The 16651-nt window shown below is 40.4% G+C and overlaps 1 protein-coding gene across 2 annotated transcripts; it reads left to right on the top strand.

Annotated features, from left to right (window-relative positions):
• The first annotated feature begins 3516 nt into the window (after nucleotides 1-3516).
• On the top strand, nucleotides 3517-15419 carry kcng1 (potassium voltage-gated channel, subfamily G, member 1). Of its 2 annotated transcripts, none has more exons than XM_005918804.3 (4): nucleotides 3517-3965; nucleotides 4936-5052; nucleotides 10810-11646; nucleotides 13810-15419. In XM_005918804.3, the coding sequence occupies exons 3-4, from the start codon at nucleotides 10864-10866 to the stop codon at nucleotides 14587-14589; spliced, it is 1563 nt and encodes a 520-aa protein (XP_005918866.1). In that variant the 5' UTR covers nucleotides 3517-3965; nucleotides 4936-5052; nucleotides 10810-10863; the 3' UTR covers nucleotides 14590-15419. The 2 variants fall into 2 exon arrangements, with proteins under 2 accessions (XP_005918866.1, XP_014188031.1); XM_014332545.2 differs by having other exon boundaries at nucleotides 4919-5052.
• The last annotated feature ends 1232 nt before the right edge of the window (nucleotides 15420-16651 follow it).

Below are 16651 nucleotides of genomic sequence, written 5' to 3'. Positions count from 1 at the left end.
TGAACTTCAGTTCCAGTAGATGTATAAACATAAAACTGCAGAAGTCTCACATACATCACCAACATCAGGAAATGAATGAAGGTAAATATGCAAAGCATGATGATAGATAGACAAACTGACTGAAATGGGACTCTCAATCATGCTGGTGCCATTAATGTGTTTTGGAACAAATAACATGGCTCGCTGTGAGGAACAGACTGTAGAATAATTTTCTGCTTCAGTTTTGTTGAGTGAACTTCTAATATCTCTTTTTCTACTCAGCTTTAATTAGCAGATGTGCGTCTGCCTACAACAATTTTCTCTAAAAATGAAAGTGAGACGCTGCACTGATTAAAACCTTTGAAGATAAATTAAACATGCATAAAATTGTGACAAGATGTGAAATGATAATGCCTGATACTGTACTTGTCAGTTTTAACATGCGCATACACTTAAAATAGCACATGCAAGTTTGGAAGTACAAAATTTGAGACACAGCATGCCATTTGGGTGTAGCTTTAAAACTGTGCAAGAAAGTGATTCATTTCCTCACATGTACCCAGCCTAAAAGGTCCCTTTTATATTTTATCATGTGTGGTATCTAATGATCCTATGATACTATCAGGAAGTCACTATTCATTATCTGTAAAAATTTGGAGATAAAGTTGCCTTTGAGGTCTGCATTTTATTTTTAGGTACTTTTAGGGGTTCAGAGTGTCTTCAATGAAGGGTGGAAATTCAACCCTTAAATCAGTAAACCAAGGTGAAAATAATAATCATTGAGAGAAGTGATGAAGAGGTGTAATTTCAGAGAGTACATTAATTCTCAACAAAAAGGTTAAAAGTGTATCAGCAATTAGCAATCAGCAATCAGCAAGTGAACACCTGTAGACACAATCACTGCCAGTGCTGGCTTGATGAAAACACTTCACTAAACATCCAGTTTAAGCATCCAATTCTTGTTTTATTTAGCTCTTATTGTATCATATTTGGATGATGTTCCATACTAAGTCACCCGGTGCCTGCTGCTCATATGTATGAGAAAGCACAGTGTGTCTCAATCCTAATATACTTTGATTAATAATTAATAATTGCAAATCCAACAAAGGTGGATTTGTTGCTACTGTGATTTCAGAATCTATTTAGGCCCCTTGTTTGAGTGCTGCAGCATAGCTGGAGCTCTCCTAGCACCCATAAACTGGCCCACTCAAGTGTCAAGCCAATATCTGCATATATTAAGACTTAGTCATAAAAAACAACAGGCTGTCTTTAATGGGAAAATAAAAATGCTCTGCAGACAAAGACTGCAACACACACATATTTTTAGCAGCATAGCCCTAAAGGTGACCATGTTAGTCTGTTAATGACGTAAGCATCTGTGCCAAATAGATCCAACAGAATAAATGTTCATTTTTGAAGAAACACAGCTTTTTCTACGCTGGATGATTTTCTCTATGCTTTGACTTGGGTCAGTTTTATAGAATTCATTCGCTAGGTTTTATAAAATAAAATAAAATAGCTGTGTATGACTAGTGATGGAAAAAATACAGGTAAATGAGGATGAATCAGAGACTTTAGGTAGGTCTCAAGGCTTAAGGCACCAGATTCACTCCTTTGTAAACTCTTGCATACTTGTAAACTTGTAAACTATGTAAAGCCACAAAACATACGAGTGAATGATAGATGTTGATATCTGCGAGATTTAGATAACTAAAAGCAGACTAAAGTCTGAAAAGGGGTTCAAACATTTATTACCAGTAAAGATTGCTGTAATGCTGCTTTCCTGGATTTACAAAAGCAGGTGTTAAAAATCCCCCAGTGAAACTATAAAATGTTCTTCCAGCACTGCTCGACATACTTGTAATGGATTTTTATATGACTGGCTTAGTTTCCTCCATTGTTGACAATGTCACTGAATAAACACTCAGTCAAACAAATGTCTCCTCACTATACTGAGAGTCAATTTTAAATCACATTCATTCATTGCGGTCTGCTTATTTTAAAATCTAGTGTCATTATTCCTTTTTATTCCTTCTTCTTTGATTCCTTTTAGCTGTACTACCTTCTCCGTTTTGTGTTTTTAGTTGACCTTTTTTTAGTGTGGGTAACACCCTTGCTCCTGTCATGTATGATCTGCCTTTTTATTGCAAACACATTTAGACCGTGCATCTTGTTTGGAATGTGCTAAATCAATAAACCTGACATTCTTCATACAGGGAGTGCAGAATTATTAGGCAAGTTGTATTTTTGAGGAATAATTTTATTATTGAACAACAACCATGTTCTCAATGAACCCAAAAAACTCATTAATATCAAAGCTGAATGTTTTTGGAAGTAGTTTTTAGTTTTAGCTATTTTAGGGGGATATCTGTGTGTGCAGGTGACTATTACTGTGCATAATTATTAGGCAACTTAACAAAAAACAAATATATACCCATTTCAATTATTTATTTTTACCAGTGAAACCAATATAACATCTCCACATAACACACAATACTCTGGTTTGCTCCGGTGGATTGGTTCTGTGTAAACTGACGTGCAGTCTGGATTGCAACAGCGCACAGAGATGATAATCATTTAACCTTGTTTGTTTGTTTTGAGAGGAGACATATCTCTTATGCCCCTCAATATGAGATCGGCATTGTAGAAGGCGAGGTTATTATGAGGATATTATGATTTTTTTGGCCACAGGGATTTCTGGCTCTTTTTCTTTCTAGGAAATGTTGTGAGTGTGTTATTTCCATTCCAGGACTGTATCACAATCTTTAGTTGCCTTCAGTCACCCATCTAACAGCAGCTCTAACAACTCTATTCTGAGACACAATAGCTCACAGGAATTACACCTGACCCTTTTCCTTCCAATATGTCTTTTTGAATAAAACATAAAATAATAGTACTTTTTACACACTGCAGTCACACACCGCTGACTGAGGAACAAAATTGGACTCTTACATACAAAAAAATGTGCACATTTATTATTGTTTTCACCATTATGGGATCATAACAGAACCGAAGGGGGAATAATATGCTGAGATTGACTTGTCACATGTGGATATATCTTTACTTCTGCAGTTTCCATTTAGTAGATAAATAAGGGATAATAGGTTTTGTGATCATTCTCAGTGGAGGTACCATATAGCAGAACTAAATAAATCAGAATGGATTGATTTTATGTTGTTTACTCTTTTGGATTTCATTTCCTCAGTCTCTTTGTTTATTATTTTTACAGATTTATTGATGATGTTTGGCTTTCATTTCTGGTGGTTATATGCTGCTAAAACTTGGCATTATCATCCAAAGGCAATTCAAAACAAGTATTTATTTAAGAAAAAAAAACATAAAGGAAAATTGCATATATACATTTGCTCCGGTTGCAATGAACATTCTCAGTATGAGCCATGCGTTCCACCTCATCATCATACTTCATGTTAGCATTTCCCACCACTTGTCTAAAATTGGACACCCTGGTGAGTGTGAGCCAGCCTACAACCGGCCCTCCCCTCCTCCCTCAGCCAAGTAACCCACCGGACAAATATAAACCTTTGTGTGAGTCTACAATCAAAAGACAGTGATTATTCTCATTTTAAAGGTGAAGGGGAAGTACGGCTCTTTCTAGATGGTGGTTGCCATGGATTTCTCTCAAAAGGTTTTGGTATAATGGCACATCCCACTTCTGATGTCAGCGCTCGAGGAAGGGGAGGAAGAAGGATTCGAGAGAGAAAGCGAGAGTCGAGGGAAAAGGAAAGGGAAGGAGGGAACGAGGGAGGGAGGGCGAGAGGAGGGGAGGCAGCCTGTTGCTCATGATTATCAAATAGCGTTCTCGTACTCCACAAGCCCAGTGCCTTTGCATAGATGGACCAGAGTTGAAGGAGGTAGCAGCAGTGCCTGAAAATACACTTCACATTTTCCCTCATGTACATTCTTCTCATCGCCTTCAGGCTTCTTCAGCAAACTAGCAGCTGCAGAGGAACTGATTTGAGAGCGCAGTGAGTATGGATTTTTTTGTTTACATGTTTTTAAACTTAATGCTTGTTGTACAGAAAAAAACAAACAATACTCCTTAGTTGTAAGTGACACTTTGGGAGTTTTTCTCATTCGTGCGTTCAGTGTTTAAATTCCAAATCATGTATGTAAATAGCTGCTTCCTCAGGCTTGATATTATAACTGTGTGCGCCATGTGCCTACCTGTTAGTGTTTTCGTAGGTCACACTGATGTGCTGTCAGTATTTCCTTTAAAGTAACTTGAAGGGTGCATCAGCAGTGTCAGTTGTAATCAGACTGAGATAATTAATGGTTTCCTGTGAGGTCCACTTTTCATTGAACGAGGAATTATCTGTCTCGAACAGATGACCGAGACTTGCATGCCCGATGTGCTGCATGTACGCCATGGTAACAAGGGTGCAGCAGCATGACACTGTATGATGTGTAAACATTTACTGAGACAGGGTTCGATGCAGAGACAGATTTTGTCTGGCATGCTCTCTGAGGAGGGACATATATTTGATATATATATACATTATCTTTGCAGTGTCCTTTGAAATGAAAAACACTTTTCAAAATCTAATTTTAAACTGAAAATTGATGCAAGGGAAACTTTTGAATGTGGGAACAACTTCAAGTCCTCAAACAGCGTATCACAGCTTATGTTTCTGTCAGTGAACCCATATGAGATCAGTTCAAACACAGCACATGGTTTCATTCTGAAGATGATTTTAGATAATGGCCCATAATGTGATTAGAGTCCGCAATGCAAATCCCTCTTTGGAGACCTTGGAGCAGTGATATATGATATGTAATCCATCATCCTCTTTCCCTCCACCAGGTAATTGTGACTCTAATGAGATGAACTAATGACTTTTCCTATTCTAATAACTAATAGTGGCTCTCTGATTCTACTCCACAAAAAAGATCCATAAAGTAATTATAGTATGCTTCTCAGGTGCTTTTATGTTTAAGGTGCTTGAGAGACATCTCCTGATCTGCTGTTTCCCTGAGCACCAGTGGGTACCCAAAGAGATCTGCAGCCAGGGCTCGGACTCAATACAAATCGGGGGATGGATGTGCTTTGAAAGTGTAAGTAAGAAAAAGTCCTCGTCTTTCCTTCTGAAGTCTTTTATCTGCACAGACTTGGATGTGAATTTAGTCCATCTTCTAAAACCCTTGGCTCTTTCATGTTCTCATTTGACCGTTTAGGTTTTTAACCAGTTCAAGCTGTGGTAAAATGTAAAAATACAACTAACTTAACCAACACACAGATGTGGTGTCCTTTGACAAGAAAGCTTTTATTTTCTACACTCAGCACTGACCATCAAGTGTCTAATTTCCCACTTAAAGGACAACTGTTAGTTTACAGTCCATTTATACCATCTCATCAGCTTATTTTAAGTTGAGTTGAGTTCTTCTTTTTTCCTTGCTGATCTTTTAAGCGACTGGTGCGAGCACCTTCTGTCACTTCAGCCTGCAGGGACTTGCGCTGCGCCCTAGTGCAGAGGTCTTTTGAAACACTCTGTCCAAAGTGACAGACAGTCGGGTCTTCTCTGCAGTGAGGTTGTGATGCCTGCACACATGCTCGCTGTCTTTTATCTGCTGCTTGTGAAAAACACATTATTTACACAGCCCTGAAAGATTAGGTGGTCGGATGATTGCAGCTCGACAGGAAAAGGGCAGCAAGAGATGAAAAGTGAGTATCAGTTAATGCACGCAAACGATGCAGAGAACTTAATGTTATGCAATCTTTATATAATCAAGTTAGATGAGCACTCGCAAATGGTGAGAGTGTGCAATCATCCACTCAGGAAAATTCCTGAGATGAAAAAGAAAAACACATGCTGTCGTTATACATCGGATGTGAGTGATGGGTGTAATGTTGAGGTGTTTTGTGTGCTGACTAAATATTGTGTGTCACAGTTTGTCAGGGATCAGAGGACGGGAAGTGCTGAGGCATGATATGGAGCAGTGAGGTAGAAGCCTAGAGAGTCGGTGGGCTGGCTCAGATCGTGTCTGGGGAATAGAGCCCTTTAAAAAGGAAGGACGGGCAGAGGACAGATTGGAAAATAAACTGTGGACAGAAAATGACAGAGGTGTGATGCTTCTCATTTGCTCTTTGTTACACGACATTTTATTCCAAGCGAGACATGAAGAAGTACTTGAATTGCATTTCAATAATTGACTTTTAAGCTTTTAAAACGACATTTTTATAAAATGAAAGGTGGTTTATTTTACAGATACATTTCATTCTGTTGCTGCTTTTCACTCCAGTTGAATTGAACAGTGAACAGGATGAAAAAGAGTAGCCATTAGTGCTGAGATAGCTCATTACTGAAACATATTATCTGCACAGAATACTTCTGTACCTCAGAAGTAGAGAGCAGCGCACTGTGGTGGACCACAGACAGAGTTGGGGAGACATTTATTGCCCTGGAGCTATACTGTAGCTTCTTCCAGGGTTCTCGGCATGCATTAATACCACCCACATCCAACAAAAAAGAAACACTTTTGTTTACAACTATTCCTGCTTGAATTACTGTAAGGAAAGGTCTTCGGGGTAGGATTGCTTCTGGCATGCCTGACTGTTTCAGTGTTTAACCAGATTTCAGAGAGAGAGAGAGAGAGAGAGAGAGAGACAGTTGGGTCTTGGCAGCTCTTGCGGTCCATTTCTGGAAACACCATCCTCTTATAGTCCATTAGAGAACAGTGAGCTGTTAAGGGAATAGGAGCAGAAGTGGTTGTTGGGGAGAACAAAAGGAACATTGTGTGGTTTAAATGGTCATTAAGCCTGAGAGGACATGACTGACATGACTTCATTGTCAGGTGACATGCGCTTTTCTGGAACATCTCTATAGAGAGCATTTATTTTACAGCACGTTATTGCTTTAAATATGGTTGAGGGGCTACATGCAAGAAAATAAGACTGAACTCTACACTTTGAACAGCTGCCACTGGAAAGCTTAGAGGTTTCGATTTTCATCAGAAACACTGGCAAAAATTCGATACTCATCAAATTACCATGTGTCTGTATTTCACAGAATGAGTCAAGCTGAATTGCAAATCTTTGATTCAGAGACAGATTGGTAAAATCTGTCTTACACAGCACTTCCAGCAATATGGAAATATGCAGCAATAAATAGTCATCGCTAAGTAAACTATTTGTATCTCTTTGCGGGGACAAACACATAGACACTCTTCAGATGTTCATTTTTACTATTAAATTTGAATATGAACCACCCATACTGAACAAAATTCTTTAACACATGCCTCTGCAGGCAGGTAAAAAGAAAATAACAGACAGATCTCAACAGTTACAACACATTTCCTTATATTTAAAAGGCTTACGATTTTTTTTTTAATTGCTCTTTGATCTTGTGGTCATGATCACTACTGGGCTCTTTAAAATGATCTCAGTCAATATTGGTGGTATTAAAAGTCTCCAAAGACTCTTGAGGAGGGAACCATGGGAAATGCATGCACAATACTGTCAGGCAACTGAGACTCACAACCCAGTGACTCACCAGGCAATCTGGAGAACATGCCCTGTGGCTTAGCTGTGATAACGCTGGCACAGAAAGAGGCCAGACCTCAGCCGATCTGGTGGGGAGAACAGCCTTCGCTGTCTTTGCAGCGTTTCATCTCTCCTTCTCCTTCTAGACTTTGTCCCCCAGAGGAAACATCAGAGGCGCAACATTGCACGGAAAGGAAAACAAAACAAAACAAGAGTTTAAAAAAATGCTCCTGTGACTGCGGAGATGGAAAAGCACAATCGGTTTAAAGGCAAAGTGAGAAATCAAACAGCCTCAAGGGGTTAAGTGTGATTTAATCTAGTAGGAGAGTGGCGTAGGCTTGTGCACATCCACACCGGCGATGCATTGTAGGCGTATTGATAACCTCCACCGCATGGAGGGAGAGTGTGAGAAGAATCAAAAAGGAGGGATTTTGCCTTTTTTGAAAATTTATTTTCATTCTTGTGTTTGGCTTTTGTTTAATGGTACTACTGTTTATTTTGCAGGCAGCGTTTATATTTAAGAAAAGTGGGAAGCGATTGAATCTGAATCTGCTGATGGCCTGCATGATTTCCCTGACTGCACTGGGGTTTTGTTATGATCTGACCTCAGGGGTATTCCTCATGTGACGAGTCCAATAAAAGGCAAAAATCTATATTATCAGGAAGTTAATGCAACAAGGCAGAGCACTGGAGGGAAAAGCTTCGGGTGGGTTTGCTCTGATTTCAGGGGTGAAAGATGGTGCTGACTGTAATCAGTGGCTCACACAGGCTGACAATGCAGGTGCCTAATAACCATTCAGTTGACACATTCACATCCCCATTTTAGAATCCTTACTCAGAATTTGGCCAAGCAGCAATCCAGGCACTGACATTTTAATTTCTAACTGGCTAACCTGCCTCCCCCTAAATCACTGTAATTGATTAAATTAGTTTGGACAGAGGCCACAAGGCCGTCACTGCACTGGTGATAAAGTGGTAAACATTTTCCAGTTCCTTCTCTTTCTTATTGTAATATAGTGCTGCTCCTCTTCTCGTGCTCGTCTCTTGTTCTGCCGAAGAGTCTTTGGTAAATGTGCATAAGCTGGCACTCGGAACAGCCTGCATAACTGTGTGATTGCACGTTAATACACACACACCTCAACCGACACCTAACTGCGTTTTAAAGCCTCCCGCTCTAAATGTGAGAGGGCCAGAAATAGCACAGACGGATTATTAAGTGTGTTTGAAAACAGCCTCTTCAGTATCTGTAGGATAACAGTTACATCAGTGAATTACTGAGTCAGTACAGCATCACTGGGTGACAAATCTTTATACAAAAATGTGAGGAGTTAAATAGTTGCCCACATAAATGTATACTGTTAAGAGTTTAACATTTAATCATGATCTGTTACCTCAGTCCAAAGAAACTAATGCCTCATTGTTATTTGCCCTCCTTTTCAAATTAAAGTAACAGTACGACTTTGGGGTAAATACATGGAATCAAGTCTTGAAATGGGGACACAGTTAGTCAGGCTCATTCCAAAGTTACACAAATCCACATATTGTCCCCCAAAGCTTAGTTTATTCCACTCAAAACATATGACAAGTTAAACTGTTGTCGCCAAAGCATTGTTTCCCCTTCTTTGTCTCCTCATATTAAGTAAAGTTGAACAGTGCCTCTCTGTCACTCCATAATTAACACAGAAACCTCAGAGTGGTATCAGTTTTGCCATTAAACTGAGGACAAATTCTATTTTAAAACGTATAATACAGTAAATACAATCTCATGTAGCAAAGCAGGGTTGAATTTCTGTTTATGTCCACCAGATATCTTTGCCCCCTAGTGGGCATTCATTGGCTAATACAGCTTACCTCTCCAGCGTTGGGATTTGCATCTTGCGGCTTTATAGCAGGGCGGATTCACCGAGACCAGTGTGTGTGATCGAGCCAGACACTGGAAGGAGATATCTGCAAATATCGTTCAACGACCAGAATACTATTGTTATGTTTGAATGAGTGGAAATAAACAGTATGCAAATTAACCTACAGCAATATGTAAATGTCACCTCAGTTCATTCTCTTGTAAAGTTATGCAATTCACTATACTAAACATTTACCTCAAGGCAGAGCAACAGCAATAAATATTATCATTGTCATCATCATCATACTTTCTTTACTTATTGTTGTTGTAACAATATTCCTTGAGGTTCATGTTTAGTACATTAGATAAGGAAGCAAACAGAAGCAATAATATCAAGTTAAAATAGGTAAATTAGTAAAAAAAGAAAAGAAAAATATTTGCTGTAACATTAAAGTAGTAATAAGGAAAGTAGGAAAACGCTAATAAAATCTAAACTTTTTCCAATGGCGCTGTTCTAAAAGGGACTAGATACTAAACCAGAGTGCACTATGACAAAATAAATGTTGAAAGACATTTTTAAATTAAGGCCTTATAAAACCCAGAAAGACTTTATTTACAAATGCCTACAGCTGCAGATTCCTGTAAACCCTGAGGCACAGTGCTCTGCGGCGCATAGTTAATAAAAGCTACTGCTTCATGACTTCAGTGCGGCTCAAACTTCAGCCCGAGGCTCGAACAAGCAGGGAAAACCATCCAAGTGCGGAAACGCGCATATTTAAATCTATTTAATCATCACACGTTTAAAAATAAGAATATTAAGGTTTTATTACAAGTCAGTGTGACATATGTAATGGAAGTAATGTTAATGAAAACAGTCTTCTAGGATTTCACTAATATGTTTACACATATTAATATTGTGCTTTGTGGAGTTTCCCCGCTGTAGCTTTACAATAGCTGAAAAGTGTGTTGGTGGTAATGTTTCACGCAGCTTTCTTGCTTTCATTTCTACAGTGAGTGGGCTGTTCTGCAGGCAGAGATTGTTTACATATCACTCTGCTTTTCTTATAATTTCACGTATCCATTTGAATCATAATGCAAACAGTCCGAGTGCCTCCTGCTGCAGTAAAGTGCATTGTGATGGTATTCATTTAGTAAGAGTGTACTGCTCAGTATGTTGGCAGGTGAATTGAAGTACTTCTCACAGTGATTTGATGATTTTAACTGACCTGGACACCATGACTTTTTTGTCTCAAGCTTCCTTATAATTGAACCTCATAACTTTGTCTGTTGTTTGCATTTTACTCTTTATCAAATAATAATGGACTTTTCTTTCTCTGCGTGTATTACTAGTCTGTGTAATACTGCTGACTGTACCTTGGTCAGGACTCTGTTGCTAAAGAGATTTTTAAACTTTGCTTTTTAATTAGTTTGGCCGATTGTGTCAAACCTGCACTGGTGCACTAACTTCAGACTCTCTATTGTTTCTGTGAAGGTGACAGTGTGTTGATGGGAGGTTGAGCACAGGGATGTGAGCGGACCGGTAAAGATGACCCTGCTGGCGGGTGACGGCTCTGACTATGACTACAGTGCCCTGAGCTGTGCCTCTGATAACTCCCTCAACCCTCCCCTCCCACAAGAGAAGGAGGCTCACAAGGGAGCCTTCTATAAGAGGGCGCAGCCTGCCCCTGAGCTCAGCACCATCCACGATAACACACTCCTGTCCAGTGCCCGTAAACTCCATGCCATTATCAACGTGGGTGGCCTGCGCTACCAGCTGCCTTGGACCACCTTAGAGGACTTCCCCTTGTCACGTCTGGGCCAGCTGCACCTCTGCAGCAGCTTCGATGAGATTATGCGCATCTGTGATGACTATGATGTCACACACAACGAGTTCTTCTTTGACCGCAGCCCCTGTGCCTTCCGTAACATCCTGACCTTTCTGCGGGCGGGCAAACTGCGGTCCCTCAGGGAGATGTGCGCCCTCTCCTTCAGAGAGGAGCTGCTGTACTGGGGGGTTCCAGAGGAGAGCCTGGAGTGGTGCTGTCGCAGGCGTCTGCTGCAGCGCATGGAGGAGTTTGAAGCCATGGAGAGAGCAGAGGAGGAGGAAGAACTCCTGGAGGATCTGCTGGATTCAGACAGTGGCCACAGGGGACGCGCGGCTGAATCTAGACTCAGTCGGTGCATGGCTAAGCTGAGGGACATGGTGGAGAGGCCTCACTCTGGCCTCCCAGGGAAGATCTTTGCTTGTTTGTCTGTGCTGTTTGTCACCATCACTGCCATCAACTTATCCATCAGCACCATGCCGGCCATGAGGGAGGAGGAGGAGTTGGTAAGTAGAAACGTGGTGTTTGACACAGCACATGAAGATTAAAAATGATATAAAAAAAGAAGAGGTTGTAAGGCTACAAAAGCAAAACAAAATGGTTTCTGTGAGGTACAGTTAGGACAACAACAGGTTTTGTCCCAAAGCTTCTGAGGCTCTTACAGCTGATAAATGTGGTTAATATTGTTATGATATCCAATTTTTTCAAAATAGCTGCCCAGAAGACTCAATTTCCAGTGTCTAAAATTAAAGAACTGCTTAGCTATGGTTAAATTAATAATTAACCAATTATCTAAATGAAGACAGAAGAAGCAGAAAAGTAACTTGTGCCTAAATATAGTTCATTTTTGAAGTATTTGTATTAATAAGGAAAAAATGAGAATATCACAAACTTTGCAAATCGAGTCATTTCATTCTAAATTTGACAAACATTTCAAATATAAGAATTCATTTTGAAACCAATATAGTTAAAACAGTTCACCAAAACTTGTACTCTGTTTTAATTTCATTTCTATTTATATATTTTTTAATTCATTTTAATGTATTTGTCATTAAAATTGCTTTGCACAGCCACAATACATAAAGAGATGCCACCATACTGACAATGAATATGTGAACCCAGCAGGTTTATGTCGTTTTTTCTATCCATTCTTTTTAAACTGATGTATCCAAAGGGAAAAAAAGAGGTTATGTGCTTTACAAAAACCCCTCAGCCATTAAAGAAAATGCTAATAATGTCACGTCATTTTAAAACCTCATTCCAGTAAGAGAAGGAAGGCTGCTGAGAGAGCCACAATTTTTTCCCCAGATTAGAATAAATGTTTGAAGACGTCTCAGGCTGCTTTCATGAAATGCTTCCATTATTATGTCTGACTTCAATCACAAACATAATTAGCACCCCAGCCTTTTTAGTCAAATCAAAGGAAAATTGAATATCTGAGCCACACACGTAATCTTCTCGCAGAGTAAAGTGCAAACAGGTTGTGAATTAATTAATTGATTTGTCGTGAAAGCTTTTGTGAAAATTAAAAAAGCAGGCTTTTGATAGAAGCGCAGATTGACTGCAAACTCTTTGATTTCCACTGTGGGGGAAAAAGTTTGTGTTGTTTTTTTCTTTCTTTCTGTTTTAAGTTGTTCAGATAATCAAGTGCAGATACAGTAATTGTGGGAAATGGGTGGAGTGCAAAACGTTCGCTCCTGTACAGTGAGACATTAGCTCAGGAGTGAGGGAACTCCAGGCCTCGAGGGCCGGTGTCCTGCAGGTTTTAGATGTGTCCTTGACCCAGCACAGCTGATTCAAATGGTTAAATGACCTCCCCAACATGTCCTGAAGTTCTCCAGAGGCCTGGTAATGAACTAATCAAGTGATTGAGGTGTGTTGAGCCAGGGTGAGATCTAAAACCTGCAGGACACCGGCCCTCGAGGCCTGGAGTTGGCCACCCCTGCATTAGCTGCAGATGAGTTAAACATCACCTCTGTCACACTGTTAAACCAATAACTGCCTAAGAAAACGGGGGAGGGGAAAAAAAGAAAAACAAAATTGAAAAAGGAAATGAAAAGCTGCTCGTTGTCTGATTTAGTCACTGATATATTCATCTGACACCCTTGCACTGTATTCTCACTTGAGAGTCTGAATTCATTTGTTTTTAAAATAAAGTGCCAATGATCTCATTCTAACAGCTCCTCAATAAGACGACAAAGCCTTGCATTAAAAGTACACAAGTGTTTCAGGTTATCTGGAGTTTTCAGGTGGTCAGGCCACTTCCTCCTCTGTGGGAGTATGTTTCATAATAATGATATTATTCCCTGATATGGACTGCATTCAGTGGCTATTGCAGTATGTGCTTTTAAATGCTTTGAACCATATTTCAACCACGCACTGAATCATGAAGAAAAATACACTGCTTCTGGAAGTGTGGCGGTATCGTTTCAGACGCTTTGACCTAAGATTTAGTGCCTAATGACATTACTTTTTCCCCCATAACCAAAACTGGTGGTTTGATCTGTAATGAGCAATTATTTTTATTTTTTCATTGTCTTGGCTGCCGTGCTGAGGGCTGCAGACTCCTACCACTGTTTAGCGTTTGAATTTCACACTGAGGTGGCTCCCTCTAGTGATTCGACCTCATCTACATGATGGTGACCACATTTTGTTTCTTTCCTAAACAGGGGACCTGTTCCCAGATGTGCTATAATATCTTCATTGTGGAGACTGTGTGTGTAGCCTGGTTCTCCCTGGAGTTCACCCTGCGCTTCATCCAAGATCGCAGCAAGCTGACCTTCCTCAGACAGCCCCTGAACCTGATTGATGTGGTAGCAATCCTGCCGTACTACATTACACTAGTGGTGGACAGCACTTCCAAAGGAGAGAAGAGGCTGGGCTCAGGCAACACATACTTGGACAAAGTGGGCTTGGTGCTGCGTGTGCTGAGGGCCCTGCGTATCCTCTACGTGATGCGGTTAGCTCGCCATTCCCTGGGCCTGCAAACTCTAGGCCTGACAGCACGCCGCTGCACACGGGAGTTTGGACTGCTACTCCTTTTCCTGTGTGTGGCGATCGCACTATACTCCCCCCTGCTGTACTTGATTGAGAATGAAATGGCCACCACACAGGAATTCACAAGCATCCCTGCTACCTACTGGTGGGCCGTCATCACCATGACAACAGTGGGCTATGGGGATATGGTGCCAAGGAGCATCCCGGGTCAGGTGGTGGCTCTGAGCAGCATCCTAAGTGGCATCCTCCTCATGGCCTTTCCCGTCACCTCCATCTTCCACACATTCTCACGCTCCTACGTGGAGCTGAAGCAGGAGCAGCAGAGGCTCCTGCAGAGGAGGACACACTTTCTACTGCGGAGCCGCATGGCCGGGCTAGGCAGCAACCTGTCCTTAGAGAGCGACATGCTCTTTCCTATTGGGTCGTCTGACATGAGAGAAATGGATGACTGAGACTGCAGGACAACTGAGGACATGAGAGAGTGGGTCTAGAATAGAAACCAAGGATGAAGGAGGTAACGCATGGGATTGAATGTGTAACTAAGACAGGAAGAGAGGCTGACATTTGATGGATTGGCTGGTTGAAAGGGGCGTCAAAAAGTGAGACACAGAAGAGACAGAGATTATTTTTTCTTCCCAAAAAATGCAGCTTGATTTGTAGCAGTGTACACTTAAAGAAAATGATGAAGAGATGAGAGAGAAAATAAGAACAGCAAAAAAGGATCTCTTTATTAAGCGCATATAAGAGCAAACATAAGTCCAGCTGACAAAAAAGACAAAATACGCATAAACCTCGAGCTTACCGGTGACCTGTAGTGTTAAAACAGTCATATTCTGAAACATGTGTTTATGAACAGAAGACATGCCTGAAGAGCACAGTCACAGCTTCACATCATTCAACAACATTGTGATGTTTTTTTTAATCTCTGGTTTCAGTGGATTTGGTGATGTTGTGTGCTCTCGGGACAGTGCCAGTTAACTGAAGATGCTGTTTGCTTTTGTTAAGTCCCAAAGATATAAATTCCTTCCCAACTACAATGTGACCCTTGATCAACTCATTATTTTCTAACTGCTTTGAAAACATTGAAACTTATGTTGGGGTTCCTTAATAATACTGTGGCACAGCCAGCATCTACACATTACTTATGATGTCCTAACTGTCCTTCTTCTACACTTTGGGGTTCATATGCAATTTTTGAACACGTTCTGGAAACAGCATTATTGTGCTTGTAATTACTGCATTTGCTGTGCATAGCTGTTTATAAACTATATCTCACTTTAAATTGGATTTGAGTGGAATCTCTCCTTTTTTCTGTTGATGATTCATTGATGCCTCTTGTTTTAACTTCAACTTTTCACTTTAGAAACAGGGAAAGGAAACTGTTTTACTAAACTAATGCCTAAAGACATCATCCATGGGAACCAGACTCTCTTGGTGAGCTTCTCTTTGCAGACTGTATCAGTTATATTGTTATAAATTGATATTTCATTCTCATCTATTCGGTTACTGATGGTTTACACCAGTGGTTTTCAAACTGTGGGCCATAGGCAGTTTCACTGCAGGTAGCATGTGGACGATTAGGGTAAATATATGCAATAACAGCATTGAAAACATTGTGATGCTAAATTTATTATTTATTTAGTATTGACTCTCCAATAATACATACAGGGAAAAAAACCAACAATCAAATGACCCCCTCTGAGCAAGCACTTTGGCGACGGTGGGAAAGATTCCCTTTTAACAGGAAGAAACCTCCGGCAGAACCAGGCTCAGTGAGGGGCGGGGCCATCTGCTGCGATCGGTTGGGGTGAGAGAAGGAAGACAGGATAAAAGACATGCTGTGGAAAATAAACATAGATTAATGACAAGTATAATTCAATGCAGAGAGATCTATTGATTCATAGTGTGTGAGAAAGGTGACTGAGGAAGAAATACTCAGTGCATCATGGGAATCCCCCAGCTGTCTACACCTATTGCAGAATAACTAAGGGAGGATTCAGGGTCACCTGATCCAGCCCTAACTATATGCTTTAGCAAAAAGAAACGTTTTAAGCCTAATGTTAAAAGTAGAGATAGTGTCTGTCTCCTGAATCCAAACTGGAAGCTGGTTCCACAGAAGAGGGGCCTGAAAACTGAAGGCTCTCCCTCCCATTCTACTTTTAAATACTCTTGGAACAAGTCTGCCATGTCAGAGCGAAATGCTCTAATGGGGGTACTGACATAAATGCAGTGATGAAACGCCAAGAGGCACAAGGCAGTGATGGACTGTCTGAAGTATTCTAATTAAGTATTTGTCTGTTCTATTTATGCGCTTCCTTTTCACCTACTTAATACAGTAATACCTTTCTCTGCAAATTATACTTCTTGCTACATTATAGCCGTCTTACAGCTAGATACATTCTTTATTAATATTTTTCATACAAAATCTACAGATTACAAAATAGAAGAGAAAAAAGGCAGGGCAGTAGCTGCACACTAACCAAGGGCTGTATTTGGAACACCTATACATCTGGT

This window comes from Haplochromis burtoni, unplaced genomic scaffold (genome assembly GCF_018398535.1).
Source record: "Haplochromis burtoni strain Fernald_Lab_line unplaced genomic scaffold, NCSU_Asbu1 Contig_31, whole genome shotgun sequence".
Classification (NCBI taxonomy): domain Eukaryota; kingdom Metazoa; phylum Chordata; class Actinopteri; order Cichliformes; family Cichlidae; genus Haplochromis; species Haplochromis burtoni.
This window is presented reverse-complemented; position numbering and strand designations above follow the sequence as displayed.